This window comes from Coturnix japonica, chromosome 1 (genome assembly GCF_054131305.1).
Source record: "Coturnix japonica strain WE chromosome 1, WE-NBRP24, whole genome shotgun sequence".
NCBI classification, from domain to species: Eukaryota; Metazoa; Chordata; class Aves; order Galliformes; family Phasianidae; genus Coturnix; species Coturnix japonica.
In genome coordinates this window covers 71006430-71022062 of record NC_140663.1, presented here as the reverse complement: position 1 = coordinate 71022062, position 15633 = coordinate 71006430, and the positions used below count along the sequence as shown (strand labels likewise).

General features: G+C 40.1%; 1 protein-coding gene across 1 annotated transcript in view; it reads left to right on the top strand.

Annotated features, from left to right (window-relative positions):
• LOC107319060 (rap1 GTPase-activating protein 1-like) overlaps window positions 1-15633 on the top strand; it is a gene marked incomplete at its 5' end in the record, with an annotated part of 51223 nt that overhangs the window by 31193 nt on the left and 4397 nt on the right. The window contains 13 exons of the mRNA XM_085529462.1: window positions 1647-1750; window positions 2625-2703; window positions 3018-3071; window positions 3156-3239; window positions 3483-3583; window positions 4063-4192; window positions 4453-4608; window positions 7778-7849; window positions 8040-8126; window positions 8747-8881; window positions 10343-10489; window positions 11707-11810; window positions 13983-14099. Coding sequence (XP_085385588.1) covers window positions 1647-1750; window positions 2625-2703; window positions 3018-3071; window positions 3156-3239; window positions 3483-3583; window positions 4063-4192; window positions 4453-4608; window positions 7778-7849; window positions 8040-8126; window positions 8747-8881; window positions 10343-10489; window positions 11707-11810; window positions 13983-14099 — 1370 coding nt within the window. The remainder of the gene's footprint in view (window positions 1-1646; window positions 1751-2624; window positions 2704-3017; window positions 3072-3155; window positions 3240-3482; window positions 3584-4062; window positions 4193-4452; window positions 4609-7777; window positions 7850-8039; window positions 8127-8746; window positions 8882-10342; window positions 10490-11706; window positions 11811-13982; window positions 14100-15633) is intronic.

Here is a 15633-nt window from a genome sequence, read left to right as displayed (position 1 = left end):
TGCATCTAGGCAATTTGGATCTGTGGGAATTTGGGAGTCAAACTCCCTATTGTTAAGGTATGTGCTTTTTGTTCTCTGTGAGCATTTGATAGCTCACTGAGTAGTCAGAGCATGTTTTTCTTTGTAACCAATTATGGGAAATCCAGCTGGATATCTTGAGGTACTTCATCTGGGAAAATCTCAAAATTTCTCTGCACAAATCGATCTACCAAAATCAGCTCTTGGTTTTCTGTTGCCTGAGCAGTCCCCCGGTCAGCAGATTGCTGTATGACTCTGCTGATTTCCATGACCCCAAGGCATCAGGGAGCACTGATAATTCTGTCCACTGTACTGTAGCTGAGATTATTTTTGTTTGGAGTTTCTTTATTTGATTTTACTATGTTTTATTCATTCTTACTTTGCTTTACTGAGGACACTCACCTTACCTTTTAGCCTAGAAATACCACTTTAATCTCACCATATCCTTCTGGGTTGGAGACCTAATAGTGAAGTGTACTACTACTACCCCTTTCAACAAAAGTTCTCATTAACAGGGAAAGATTATTATACTGTTCTGATTAAATCCAAGGATAATTGGATCACCTGCACGACGTTCTCACTGATCTCTCTGTCCTGCTAACACCTCAAACACAATAATTTGTGACCATTTGTTGAAGTGTTAATTCGGTCTATTTATTTGATCAGATTTTTGTAGAATCATAGAATCCTTAGAGTTGGAAGGGATCTTTAAAGGCCATTTAGTCCAGCTCCTCTGCAGTGAACAGGGACATGCAGAGCTTGGTCATGTTGCCCAGGGACTGATCCATATGTAGTGGTCAACTCCAGAACTGTCTACTGAGTGGTTTTCCTGTTGATGATTCTTCTAGGAAGATGAGAAAGATCTAACTATTTCTGGATGATTCCGCCTATACAGAATCCAATTTGTGCTAGAAATTTCCATTCATTTCACTTGTCTGTAGATTTTAACCTCTGTTGATACAACCAGGCCTATGGCCATATACCTGGAAGAAATATATGGCTGCAGTCACTTCTGTAATAGACCCTGTAAAAATGTTTGCATTGTGGTTCAGTGCTAGACAGAAGAAGCTGAATTACATTCTGTTTGTGGTACACTCCACTAAAGCTGAAGCAATGCTAGTGTTAGTTGGTTTTAGAACATCCTCCACCTGCAAAGTAGTTTCCTGGAATTCTGGCTGCATCCACACTGAGATGTACATGCTCATAGAGAGCAACAATAGGGTATGTTGTATTTGATGTGTTGGTCGTGCCATTACTGTTTGTATGGAATATTTCCATATCTGCATCCAGTTATGCTTAGTGTTATGCAGAGTTTGAATGGGTACAGGGAAAAATCTATCATATATAGGAATTTCTTTACAAGAAACTGGAGCCCTTCAAAATCTGCTGTTGAATGTTCTCATTCAGCTTCTTCTCAGAAATATTCTACTGGTAGTGGATGAACTTTTATACTCGTGCATTGATTACCAAGAAGGCTGCAAGACAATTGTTAGCATGTCTTCAAGCATGCCGCTGCTACTTAAAGAAAAAACAAGGCAGTCCTGAGGGACAGTTTGTATTGTAAAAACTTTGTTATACCTCTTTGGGAAGCATGTTGGGAATAATGTATCTTGAATTCCTGTTTTCAGGAGCACCAGAACTTTTATTCCAGCGATGTATCCTTGGGCTATTTGATACTTTCTGTGAAGTATGAACAGTCTGAGAAACAGGAAAATCTACGCTTGTTGCTGAGGTAAAAGGGTCTTCTGTAGTAGTATGTGTTACTGTGCTGTGTCTCTCATCTTACCTTGAGCTTTCTCTGTATGGATATGGGCGTGAATCTCATGTCCCTCTCTTAGAGAGGCCTGTAAAGAAACCTTTGAACCTTCATTTCTTGCCTTCCTCTGACTTTCTCCTAGCAAGTTCCTTCAGGATGCTGAAGTGTTTGCGAGCACATCCTTACAGTTCTTCTGAGAAAAATATTTTTTCTTCCTTCAGAAAGAAACTGCTGTTAATTCTGTGTGAACACTCTCAAAGGAGGGAATATACCTTTCCTATCTGAGAGCAGACTAGCTTGGGCCTATCTATGGGCTTTGTACTTGAGACTAGATCCCACTTGAAGGTGAATTAGGACATCCCTTAGCTTACCAGGACAGCCTCAGATGTGCCAATGTGTACCCCTTTATGGCTTTAACAAAGCCCAGAGAGCTGCTGAAACTGGCCTTGAACACCTCCAGATACTGGGCATCCACAATTTCTCTGGCAAGCCTATGCCAGTGTCACAAGAATTTCCTCCTTACGTGTAATCTAAATTTTGACTCTTTCAGTCTGAAGCCATTACTTCTAAATGTTCTTCATGTACATTAAATACTGGAAGGCCACAATGTGATTTTCCTGGAACCTTTGCTTCTCCAGGCTGAACAACTCCAAGCCTCTCATCCTGTGTTCATAGGACAGGTGCTCCAGCCTTCTGATCATTTTCATGGCTCACCTCTTGACCTGCTTTAACAGGCCCATGGCTTTCTTGTGCCTCCCTGTTTTGTCTTTCCCTGCCTTCCCACAATAAGTGATGAGTAGTAAGAACCTCTTTCAGCATTTACTTTAATGTGGTTTTTATTTTATTTCAGGACACGAACTGGTACTAAACATGATCTGATCCCCATTTCCTGTCTGAATGAGTTTCCTAATGCTGTCCAGATGGCAAAGGTGAGATTCTTGTTTGTCCTCTCACTCTTACACCACAAGTCTATTTTTATCTCTTTTTAATTCTCATCCTTCTAGTTATTTTCATGTTACTGTCCTCCTACTTCTGTCTTTCCTACTTTTTCTCACCAGTACTGTCAATCACTTCCCCTTTCATTCTTCCATTTAGTTCTTCTTTTCTCTTTTCTAAGGTCACCTTAGATTTTTATCTTGAAAGGACTCTTGTCAGATAGTTATGTGTGTCCATGTTGTTGTGCTTGCAGCAAGCTAGAGCACACGATAATCACGCTTTTGTTTCCTTCTCTGACTCTCAACAGCTACTGTGTGAAGATGTGAATGTTGAACGCTTCTTTCCTGTCCTCTACCCCAAGGTATAAATTTCTGATTCTGTATACCTTTTCATCAAGAGCTGGCTAATTAAATGCAACTGATAAAGTGTATTTTCATTTTCACAGGCTTCACAGCTTATTGTTGCATTTGATGAACATGTCATAAGCAATAACTTTAAATTTGGAGTAATCTACCAGAAACCTGGACAGGTAAGCTCACTCAGATCCTACCACCCTCAAGACAAAACAGAGTCAGTTTTCTTAGCTTCAGTGTAGTAACAAGATCTGAAGTGTCCTGTGGAAAATATGGTGTACTGGAAAATAGAGACTTCTTAAGTAGAAAGGACACAATCTTGCCTTATATCAACTGATTTGTTTCCTTTGTGTGGGTTTTCAAACTGTGCTTTTGTGTAATCTTTGTACTGTTTTTGCTTTTCTCATTTCCTTTTGAAGACAACTGAAGAGGAAGTCTTCAGTAACACAGAAGAGAGTCTGGGTTTCCTGGAGTTTTTGGATTTCCTTGGTGACAAAATTCAGCTGCAGGATTTCCGTGGGTGTGTAACAAGCATGCTTTAGAAGTCAGGATGGGTTAAGGAATGCAGAAGGTTCAGTGATTTCATCTCTGATGGGAGAAATATCTCTTGGCCACACTAAAGGCTTTAAGCAAGGACTGATGGGAGAGGGAGATACCATTAGGAATACTGCAGTCAAGCTAAAGGAATGTAAGGTATCAGAGGCTGGCAAGGCTTATGGCAGCATCTGCCACTCCATTGGGCCCTTCAGGTTCATGAGCACATTTGAAATGCTGGTATACCAATGCATGCAATTTGAGGAAATGGGAGCTTTGGTCCATTCCCATGGGGATGTTATCATTGGTATTAGTGAGACTTGGTGGAATGAGTCCTAAATATGGAGTGCTGGAGTGCTTTGATATTATTGATGCATAAGTTAGTGTTACTGATATATTCTTTATTCTTTCCACTTTTTCATCTGTGTCCTGCCCCAACCTATTGTGTGGCATGGATTTATTCAGGTTCCGGGGAGGTTTGGATGTCATTAGAGGTCAAACGGGCACCGAATCAGTTTATACAAATTTCCGGGGCAAAGAGATCATGTTTCATGTATCTACAAAACTGCCCTTCGCAGAAGGAGATTCCCAACAGGTATTTGTGAGGAGAACTAAGGAATTCAAGAGTGTGGGTTAGAGGGGAGGGGTATTTACTGAGGAGCTAATTAAGGAGGAGAACACCTAACTGCATGATATTGGGAAGTATGACAGGAGAAATGGTAAAAGTGGTGATGGGGGTTCTGCCAGAGAAGATGGGCTGGAGATGCTAAACAGACCATGTTTTAGGCCCCATTGTACTGTTCTACTCCTTTTCACCTCCATGTTGTTTTGTTTTTTTTACTTTTTACTCTCCAGCTTCAGCGGAAGCGTCACATTGGGAATGACATTGTAGCCATCATCTTCCAGGATGAAAGCACACCTTTTGTGCCTGATATGATTGCTTCTAATTTCCTACATGCGTATGTGGTAGTTCAGCTCACTCACAGCAGTAGTGGGGAGACCCTCTACAAGGTAAACAGAGCCAGCAGATTTTTCTGTGTTGATATACTGACTTTGACCCTTAAAGCAAAAACCTGTTCTTGGGCTTCAGGGGAGAGGTACAGGTTTGGCCTGCTGTCATCCAAACACCACTGCTTGCTCTGTCAGTAAGTGCTAACCACATTCTTAGTGAAAAGCAACAAGTAAACCTAGAGATACAGTATTTGTCACCAGCTTTCCTTCCCCTTTACCTACACTTTGATTTCTGACTAGGAATCTCCTTGCTGCTATACTATTCTGTATTCTGTTTGCAGAGATCCTCTCTGATTGATATGATTTCTACTATTAGTAAACTGTGCTCCTGCTTAGTGAGCTGTTTACTTGCATGTTTTCCAGTGTAGCTGATGGATTTATAAAGCTTGGGATTTAATGCAAGACAAATTCAGATAAGTTTTATATTCAGATAAAATTTCAGTTAACATATCAAAGAGAACAAGGAGCAAGTGATCACGTTTTGGGTGATCTATTTCTTGCATTGTATGAGTCAAGAAAAGCTCATTCACGTAACTTTACGTGACGCTTTGTAACAGCCTTGCCTTCGTTGCTCGTTCTATATAGCACAATGCTGAGAGCTTGCTTATCCTGAGACTGTATGTCAAATAGAGCTGGCTGGCCTGTTCTGTGGAATTCTAACCAGCTGCATCTTCTTTTGTGGATCCTGGATCTGAAAGATAAGTGCTACATCTTAGGGCCCTCCATTTTACAGCAGCCCTACTAGAAGAAAAATTCTGTATCCACAGCCTCTTGCCAGAGCAATTTATTGAATGGCTCTATATTGATATCTCTATGACTTTAAATTTGACTTTCAATCATGATGAGAGATCAGAACACGTATTATTTTGCATTCTGTGATGGATTTTTGTTTATAAAAACATAAAGTGCTATGTCTAATTAGATGTAAAAATTCTAATTTGGGAATAATGAATCCTTAAGCCTTTTAGGTCTACAAGAGCAGCAAGAATGTCAAAATTGAAACAGGATTTCCATCTCAGCTTCCACAAAAAGAGTTGCAGTGGAATAACAACAGGCTTTTGCTTTGTATGTTGTGGACACCTAAGTCTGTCATGACAAAATGGCTGACTGATGATCAGTGGCTTGGGGTTCTAATCTCTTGCTGATCATCTTACAGGGCACATAAATTCACTGAATTTTTAAAGGAAAAAAGCTTGGGAAGCTTGTAATTTGTCTTTCTTTTCCCAGTATTGTTTTTGCCTACATGCAATGGCACTCTTTTTGGTGGAGTAGTAAGGTTGCCTATATCACTTCATTAAAAAAACTGTCACTCCAACTATGACTCTGGGGCCAATCAGTTCTATGTAAGGGCTTTTCCAAAGGAATTTTAAATAATTCTTCCTTGAGAGCATTATAGGCTCTAGTGCCTACTGCTAAAATTTAATTTTTGATTATATTAATTTATTTGAATCAGTTTTTACAAACAGAAAATTAAGAACACAAAGCAGGATTTTAGTTTGTTGGGAAGGAAGGAGAGGCCTTGCAAGTAAGGTAGCTGGCCTGTATCATGAGAAATCTGACCTAAATTTGGGGTCTCTTAGTCTCATTACATTCATACAACTTTGTGATGTACTCTGTGACATGTACGGCAGGGTGTTATTTTGGGGCAGTTGCTGTTATGATGCACTGGTGTTGTTCTCTGTTGTATGAAATGGAAAAGAATGATACTGTTCCTTGTTCCACCTCAAACATGAAGAAAAAAGTAACTGAAATATCTGGTAAGATAGCTACAAATACATGGTAAGTATTGTGAAGAGCAAAGTGACAGTACTTGAAAAATGGACGTGCTTTACTATTTATTTTTTTGGCACTGGTGTGTGAGGTAGGAGCATGTTAAAAAAGAAGGTGCATAGATGCACTTATCTCTTGCTGGGAAACTGCTTGTGCTGCTTTTGTGTGCTTATTTCATGTTGCTAAGAGAGGCAGTGTCACTGTGCTGGGATACTCTCTGATATTCCCCTTAGTGTACAGTATATCTCTACTGAGAAGCCTGGTTGGAAAAAAAAAAAAAAGATAAAAAGTTAATATTAACATTTGGTTTGCCTGGAGGAGGTAGATCTTGCAGGCTGAATAGAAGCACCCTTCTTCTCCTCTAAATACACTGGTTATTATTAAATAAATTTAATATTAAGAATACTTTAAGGTTTGGCAAGGTTTTTTGCTTTTACTTTATGATTGCGTTTCTGGGAGGTAAAACAGCATTAGAGAATGAAATTGCCAAGCCATTCATCATATTTGAAAGGTCATGGCAGTCTGGTGAAGTTATTGGAAAAGGGGAAACATAACCCCCATTTTCAAGAAGGGAAAAAAAAGAATTTCCAGGGAACTACAGGCCAGCCATTGGCACCTCTGTACCTGTCAGGATCATGGAGCCAGGTCCTCCCGAAGACCCTACTAAGGCACATGGAAAATAAAGCATCAGTGAATAAAGGAAGAGCAATCTATCTGACTTGTACAAAATGTTTTCCACATGACATCCTGCTTTCCAAACTCTTGTGAGACCCCACCTTGAAAACTGCATCCAGTTCTGTTGCCCCCAACACAGGAAGAACACTGAGCTGCTGGAGAGGGTCCAGAGGAGGGCCACAAAGATGAGGGATGGAGGGCTAAAGTACCTCCATTATGAGGACAGGCTGAGAGAGTTGTGGCTCTTCAGCCTGGAGAAGAGAAGGCTCTGGGGAGACCCAGTAATAGCCTTCCAGTACCTTCAGGTCTGGAAGGGGACCTGCAAGGAAACTGGGGAGGGACTTCTTACAAGGGCAGGTAGCGACAAGATGAGAGGAAATGGCTTTAAATTGGAAGAGGGTAGATTTACACTAGGTATTAGGAAGACATTCTTTACTGTGAGGGTGGTGAGATGCTGTAACAGCCCAGGCTGGATGGGGCACTGAGCAACCTAGACTTCAGGGATAGCAGGGGGCTTGGAACTAGGTGATCTTAAGGGTCCCTTCCAACTCAAGTGATTCTGTAATTCTATGATCCATTCATTGAGGTCAGGAACTGACATGCACTTTTGGAAAATGTAAACAAGTCAGAAGGAATTGGAGGTACAACAGTATTTCTGGTATATACATTGCAACATACGTGCATGCAAACACAGATGTACTTGTTTCTGTTTGTACTGTTTCAGGTTTCAGTCACAGCTCGAGATGATGTACCCTTCTTCGGACCTTCTCTACCAAATCCAGCCATATTTAGAAAGGTTTGTTTCTCTGGTGTAGTGTTAGATGGCAGGGAAATATACTACACACCCTTTTATTCACAGTCACTGTTGTATTGTCAGTCTGGCTACATGGCTTTGGAGGCCTAAAGAGTAGTAAGGTAGAGCTTTTATCACCTGATGTTTCTATTGCTGTCTTCATCTCCAGTTGGGTTTTTATCTTCTTTTGTAGAGTACAGAGTTTCGTGAATTCCTTCTGGTCAAGCTCATCAATGCTGAATACAGTTGCTATCGAGCAGAAAAATTTGCTAAATTAAAGGTGGGATGATTACCTGTTTGTTTCCATTAAAAAATATAGTACTATATTGCTGCCAGATTAAGTAAATACACGATAATTGTTTACTCTCATCTACTTCTAATTTTCTGATGTTCAAATGTGATTATTCTTAGCCACGTGAATCCTTCCTTTGTATTTCACAGCTGGCGTGGTAGGGTATGAATGTTCTAATGTCATTGCGTAATCCTCAAGTAAGAGTTTGAATGTGATGCATAGATACTTCTGGAGGAAATTCTGTGTTAGTTGAGACTCAGTATTGCATTTCAGGGTACATGCTGTTCAGAGTTTTGTTCAAAGTCCCAAAATTCTGTTCCAAGCTCTGCTGCCTGCCTGATCTAAGAAAAAACGGCCCTCAACCCATGGCTCATTTTCATCACCTTTAAAACCTGATGTCCATTATGACTTGATTTAAAAGGACTTTAAAGGGGCTATCTACAATTATAAATTCCATATCTATATGGAATTTAAAATCAGTTCATGTTGTATAAATTAATTTTCATGATTTTTTTTATTTTTTAAATGAGGAAGAGAGATACTGCAGTAACAGCACCCTTCCATGCTCTCCCCATAATAGCTGTATTTCATTCCCAATGTTGATTTAGGAGAGAACACGAAGTGCCCTCTTGGAGAGCCTTTTTGAGGAGCTGCAGCTCCGCAGCCGCTGTATGATGGGACTGCCCATAGAAGAAGATGACAAGACAGAGAATGGCAGCGGGGGCTTCTTTGAGAATTTCAAGGTGGGTCACAGTTGATTGAAGCAGTTCCTTACCAGTTGTCTACTTTTTTTTCTCTCTTTTTGAGGGTCATTATGTCCCATCAGGAATATCAACCCTAGTGATAAGCCGTGCAGAGGATGAGATGGAAAGGAAGACTTTTTTCCAGTTTGCATAGATCTTTCTGTAGAACTAAAGCTTGGTCCTTGATGGAATCCTATATTGTCCCTAGGGCATCAGACTCTTTATGTGTCGTGCTGGTGTCTAGTGTCAGATGGGGTTTCATTCTTTAACTTGTTGGGAAGGGTGTAAGTGCTTACAAGAGGAACTGCAATGAATAGTAGGAAGTAATTTTGTCACGGTAGACTTCTTCCAGTTCATTTTCATTATGACTGAAAAAGTTGCAGTGCAAGAGTTTCCAACACAACTTAGCATGTATTGTTTAGAAAATAATGATGCTTTACTTTCCCTCTAGAAGCCAGAATTAATTTCCTGTTGTTCTGCAGAGAATATTCTCACTTTTAAAAGTCAGGATCAGGTGACAACTTACTTGTAAAAGTGTAAGAATCACAACAGTAGATGAAAGCAAAGTTTTTAAACAAACAGGAGGAATTAATTTTGAGCTTCATATATAGGAAAAATCTTGCATCACGTTCCCTTCTCTTGCTTTCCCATTTCTGTGTCACCAATTTCTTTGTCTGTCTGAACAGAGAGACTTACTAATAAAGCTTTTCTTTAGATGAACTCCCCTTGTTTTGTCTGGTGGGCTGATTGGTGTTATTAAGGATGGTGAAGTTAAGCCAGTCACTTGTAACTACTAAGCATATGTGTAGCCTTAGTCAGATCTGGGACAGTTTGGTGAGTTGTATTAGCATGTACAGTCAGTCTACCCTCCACTTCCTACTAACCAACAATTTTGTAACCACATACATCTTAAAATAATTATTCAAAAATGTCCTGTTTTGACTTGCAGCAGGTACTATGATTTACCAGTCATTTTACACAAACAGCCTTTTTAAAGGGTTGGGAAAGACTGGAAAAAAATATCAGAAAATGGCTTTTACAAACACTGCATATTTTCAAATGGCTGCTCTTGCCTTCATGCACAATCTTACAATCTTCAGTTCAGTTTTGTGTTTTGTAGCTTATACTGTACAAAACTGCATCAGATGATGTTGTCTTATTCAGGAAGCTGGGATACTGTAAGGGAACTGCTACTGAAGTAGAATAAATGAGATAAAAGCAAAGAATATATCTGAGGAAGAGTTCTTTACTGGCAGTGAGTTCCATGAATCAGCCAGAAAAGCAACAACAAAAAGGGTTATATGTAAGGTGCTGCCTTTGAGGAGTTAGGATTTCTGTGTTTCTGGTGTTGGTCTGTCCCAGCTTTCTAGCCTTGCCGTGGTGATTTTCGTAGTGCCCTACTGTGTGCATGTCTGTATGTGTATCTGTGTTTGTCTGTTTCCCTGCCTCCCTTCTGTTCAGCGGGTGATCAGAGGCCGCAGCCAGAGCCTGGATACCATGGGGATATCCATGAGAAAGCAGCAGCCAGCCACCATGCCCAGCCGCCCAACGACAGCTGGCCTTGCTCTGAGCCAGAGTGTTGCCGAGGGCCCTAAGGCCATTGCTGCGGTAAGGTATTAGGGTGGACCATAAAAAGAAATCTGGCATACCTTTGTGACCCACCTGTACATGCTGTTTCTTTTTCACTAATAGTTTGTCCTGTTGTCTTTCTGTTCATCTCTTTCTGTTGTATCTTTCCATTTCACAAGTAGCAAAAACATGTATTGCAGTCTTTTTTATTTGTGCCTATCTCTAGCGCCAATTCATCTGTAAACTAGAGCTAAGGTAGATGCAGACTGGAAGAAGAAAACAAAACATGACTCTACATCAAACATTTATCTCTGTTGTCCTGTATTAGATCCTGTGGGTTGTCATAACTTAAAATAAAATGCTTATGCTGTGGTTTCACTAGAATGGTACTGTATTACCTACTGTATGGCTAGATTAGGACACTATTTGTTCCATTTTTTTGGTCAGTTTCACCAGTCAATTTCAATTACTTTTTTTTTTTCTCTAAAACAAATAGATGGGCAATGTTTATTCAAAATGCTCCTTTGCTGTAGGTAGAATTTTCAGATCTGGAACAAACAGCAGAGTTAATAGTGTTTGGAATGAGAAAAAGAGTGAATATTCCTATACGCTATCAAAGTCTTTCTTATTTGATAGCGATATTAAAGATAAGAGCATTATAAATCTATGGGGAACATGCTACCAGAAAAATATCCAGGTTTCTAGTATTGGAAATATTGCTATGTTAGCTGAAGCACGTGCAGCTTATTATGGGCTCTGCATTAGTAATGTAAGTAGGGGCAAACTGAAGAAAAATAACTCTAAGTTAGCTAAGAAAGTAATTTTCAGGATGGGAATTTCAATGCTACCTCTTACTCAATTATATGCATTCTTTATGTTACCACTGCAAAGTTACAGAATAGTATTGACTTGGGCTTGCTTCTTCTTTCTCCCCTTTAACTTCTAGTTTTAACTACCTTTTAATGATTTTGCCTCATTTCCTAATCTCTTTTCTCTGTATTCTATCTGTATATCTTGCTGTGTGTCTTGTATCTCCCTGTCTCTCACCACTAGTTTGAATGTTTTTCTCTTTTTCAGGGACAGGAAGTATTCTTTCTTGCATTGTTGGAGCTTGGTTGTGCTACTACATAGCATAGCAAAGTGAAAGAGAGAATCTGGATTAATGTTGCAAGCTCCCTTTCCAGCTCTTCTGGTTCACCACAGTTTTCCTGTCTCGTTTACCTTCTTCCTTCCTGTAACACTTTCCTTTTTTCTAGTCTTTTGCCTTGCCTGGTAGGAGCCCATCACGTACTCGAACCAGCCGTTTCCATGGGCGGCGGAGTAGTGCCATTGGCATTGAGAACATACAGGAGGAAAAGAGGTATGAGCAGAGAATAAACAGGAGGGATCTGAGGGAAGGAAAATAGAAGGGCATGGATACACACAGAAAGGGGGTAGACAGGAATGAGAACTGAACTGGAAATGGTTGGAATGGAAACTAAGTCCTGATTATCATCTAATATAGAGATGGATGAATGAAAGAAAGCAACAATAAAAAAAAGACATTTGGAAACAGGGAGAATCAATATTTAAGTAAAAAGGCACAAGGCTTTGATCTGAGGGAGAATCTGTTCTTGTTCAGTTTTGTTCTCATGTTGAGAAGTTAAAGTAGACAAAACTTCAAATATATTATAGAGATCACTTTGAAAGTAATGACTCCTATTTCCATGGAAACTACAACAGATACAAAGATAGAGTAACACTATTTGGTAGAGCAAATTCTTAGGATCCAGGAGCAGTTTAGTCTACTGGTCACCAGAGATGGCATTTAACTCATAAAGATTGTCTCAGCTCTAGTTAGACAGCACTTTTAAAGAGTGCACAGGTTCTCAAAAGCTATGTGAGCACTCTGCACCTCATACTCAGTTTTCCCAGTTGCAAGAAATCCTGGAAATAACTTACTTAAAGATTGTAAGTGGCAAAAGCCATATTTAATATGGAAACCAGTGATTTCACAACAGGAAGAACTATTACATTTTTCTTTCTTTCAATTTATTGTCTTGGAACTTAATGAGATACCTATGACATTATTTTAATAGAAATAGTATTTAACTTTCTTTGAGGAAAATAAAATCTTTTGAGTCATCTTCTCTGTAACAATCTAAGCCAATGGAGTAGTCACAGCTCCTCAGCACTTTAAAACATTCTCCAGCCATGTCTCTCAGTCTGTTACTTTACGTACCATATCGTTCCTATTGTTCCTGAATTACTCAGGTTGGAAAAAACCTCAAAGATCATCAAGTCCAACCACAGCCTAACTCATAGTACCCTAACTCTAACAACCCTCTGCTAAATCATATCCCTGAGCACCACATCTAAGTGGCTCTTAAACACATCCAGGGATGGTGACTCAACCACCTCCTTGGGGAGCCTATTCCAGTGTTTAACTACCCTTTCTGTAAAGAAGTTTTTCCTAACTTCCAACCTAAACTTACCGTGGCGCAACTTGAGGCCATTTCCCCTCATCCTGTCACCTGTCATCAGTGAGAAGAGACTTGCCTCGCTCTCACTGTAAGCACCTTTCAGATACTGGAAGAGAGTCTGCCTGGTTCTGCTGTGAGCTAGCTCATGGAACAGTCTGATGAGTACCAGAACTGATGGAAGCAACACTCAGCAAAAGTGGCTGGAGTGCAGGCTCTTTCTCTGGCAGCAGTGAACTCAACAAGTCATGTATGACTTCATCCTGAAGTTGTAGCTTAATGAAATGCAGCCTTGGATGACTGAGCTGAGCCAATCCATCCCGCTTCTAAGTCATAGAAGTTTCAGGGTTGTTTTAATTTTCAAGATTATTTTATTGGAATCATTTTCAGTTTCACGAGGAGTTGTGTTAGCACAAAAGAAGGCTTGATGAACAGTGAGGTGGAGAGTGCAGTTAAGACAGCTGACCAAGAGAGTACATGAGGAACTGCAAAGTGCATTACTGGTAACAGCAACAAGTGTAACAAAAACCTGAGGTGAAAAATGAGAGTTCTCCATTCCTGTTTAAGTAACATTCCTCAATTTTAAGTTCCTCATGTAGACAGATTTCTTCAGAAGGATCTTGACAAGTACTAGAAAAAAGAAAATACTGGTACTGTCCTGAAATGGAAGCATTAGCTGACTTCAGTTAATTGCAATTAGTATAAAAACTCTCTAATGAAACCCAGATCTTCTCAAGACCTATGAAAAGTGTGTGTGTGGAGGGGGAGGAGAGAAGTGGGCAGTGAAAGAAAAAGTTGAAGAATTAAGGTAAAATACCAAAATTAATTTAGTCTTTTATGTAAATTATGTAAATTTAAAATGAGAAAAAAATTTGACCATTTATAATACACTGCCCTTAACAGCTTGTAAGAAGTCTGTCCTTTTCAGTACAAAGTTGCTTCCCCTCCTATGTGTGTCAGAGATCCAGCTTTGTAATGTGGCCTGGAAGGAAATATTAGAATAGTGTGAATGGTGAACTCTGAAAATAGTGAACCCTGGCCCTGGGATATAGTTGATTTATCTTTCTTCCAAGCAGAGACATTGCAGAGAGGATACAGAAGGTGGTAGACAGTCCAGAAACTTTGCTTGACCTTAAATCTGATGGATCATCCAGTCCCAGCTCCCCAGAGTTCCCCAGCAGGAAGAACAAGTGAGTTGAAAACGATTTTAATATTTGGAAGATGTTCATTGCGTTTGGTGATGATAAGAAAGAGTAGTGCATGTCTTGCTCTCTTGAGTGCTATACCAATGTTATCCACATAAGGCACATTATGTGGTGTAGGGCTCTCTAGAGTTTTGTCACAGTGAAGGTGCAGAGTTATGGTGAATATGTTTCTATGATCATCGTTTTTGGGTTGGGTGGGTGTCATAATTTTTTCAAGGGAGGATAAGAAAAGCACAACTAGAAGATACAGAACATTTAAGGTGCTAGCAGAGATGCTGCTAGAGAGAATGCAGAACGTGCAAATGCTTATTAGTCTGCAGCATCCTTCTTCCAACATTGCTTTATCATTCCACTTCCTCCTCCTCTTTGTCCTTTCTGGGACATTGTTAGCAAACTGCAAGTTCCTGTCTAGACACGTGGGGGAGTCTTACTCTGATTAGGCAGCTAAGGTAAACTTGTGTAACCAGCAAGAATTTTCTCTCATATGAAAGTATATTATAGCAGGGCTGCCCTGTAGATATGTACATGTACTGGGAAAAACAAGCAAACAAAAAAAACCCCACTTGGTTCCTTACTTCTGCATTTGATTTTGGGCTCCTCCCAGTTCCCAAGTAGCATTCTCTGTTCATAAGTTGAGGTGAGCTGGTTGTTTCAAATCAATATCACCTGCTTTCAGAGAGCAAACATTGCAGAAGTCTTCATTAGTAGTATTTGCATGAATATTGTTTGTTGGCAGGAGGAATCACGTGCACAGTTTGCATATGAGGTATGATGCAGCGTGGAGTTTTGTACTATTTGTGATTAGACAGTTTTTCACAGTATGGGACCAGCCCACATGCAGTTATACCTTCAGCAGCGTGCCTGGGATAGGGAATTAAGGATGTGTAATTTTACCACGTAAATTCTTGTGTAGTAGAGATAAACCAAGTTACTTTCACTTACTAATTTCTAAAGCACTCTTCTGCAGTAGTCAACCTGCAGCATTTGAAACTGCATTGTTCACTTGGACAATTGCTGTCTGCTCTCCAACATATGAGGACAGTTATCCTTAGTTTTTCCTGCTCCGTTGTCCAGGTAGCCTTCTGAATAATCCTTTCTCCCAAGGGACACAGTGAAAGAATGAACTCAGCCTAAGTAGCAAGGTAGCAAAACTCCCCAGGATCGGGACTCTTTCCAAATTTCATCTGAAAAATCAAACACTGTACTGCGTTATGTCCAAATCCTAGGAAAAGAACACATGTTTTTTGTGTATGTGTTTTCCCTCCTCAGACACATCTGAGTGGGGACATCAAGCCAATTGGGAGCGGACTGGATGCTACTAATTGCTTACCTCACTGAAGATACTGGCAAGACTTTTTGGGTGAAATGAGAGTGCTGGCTAAGAGGAGCATGCACTTAGAGGACCTCAAGGACTGTGGAAAGACCAAGTGACACCCCATAATGCTTCACTGGCAGTCCCTGGTGCAGGAATCATGGAGAAGGACAGAAAGATCCTATTGGGGTGTTTTGACTCTAGGCC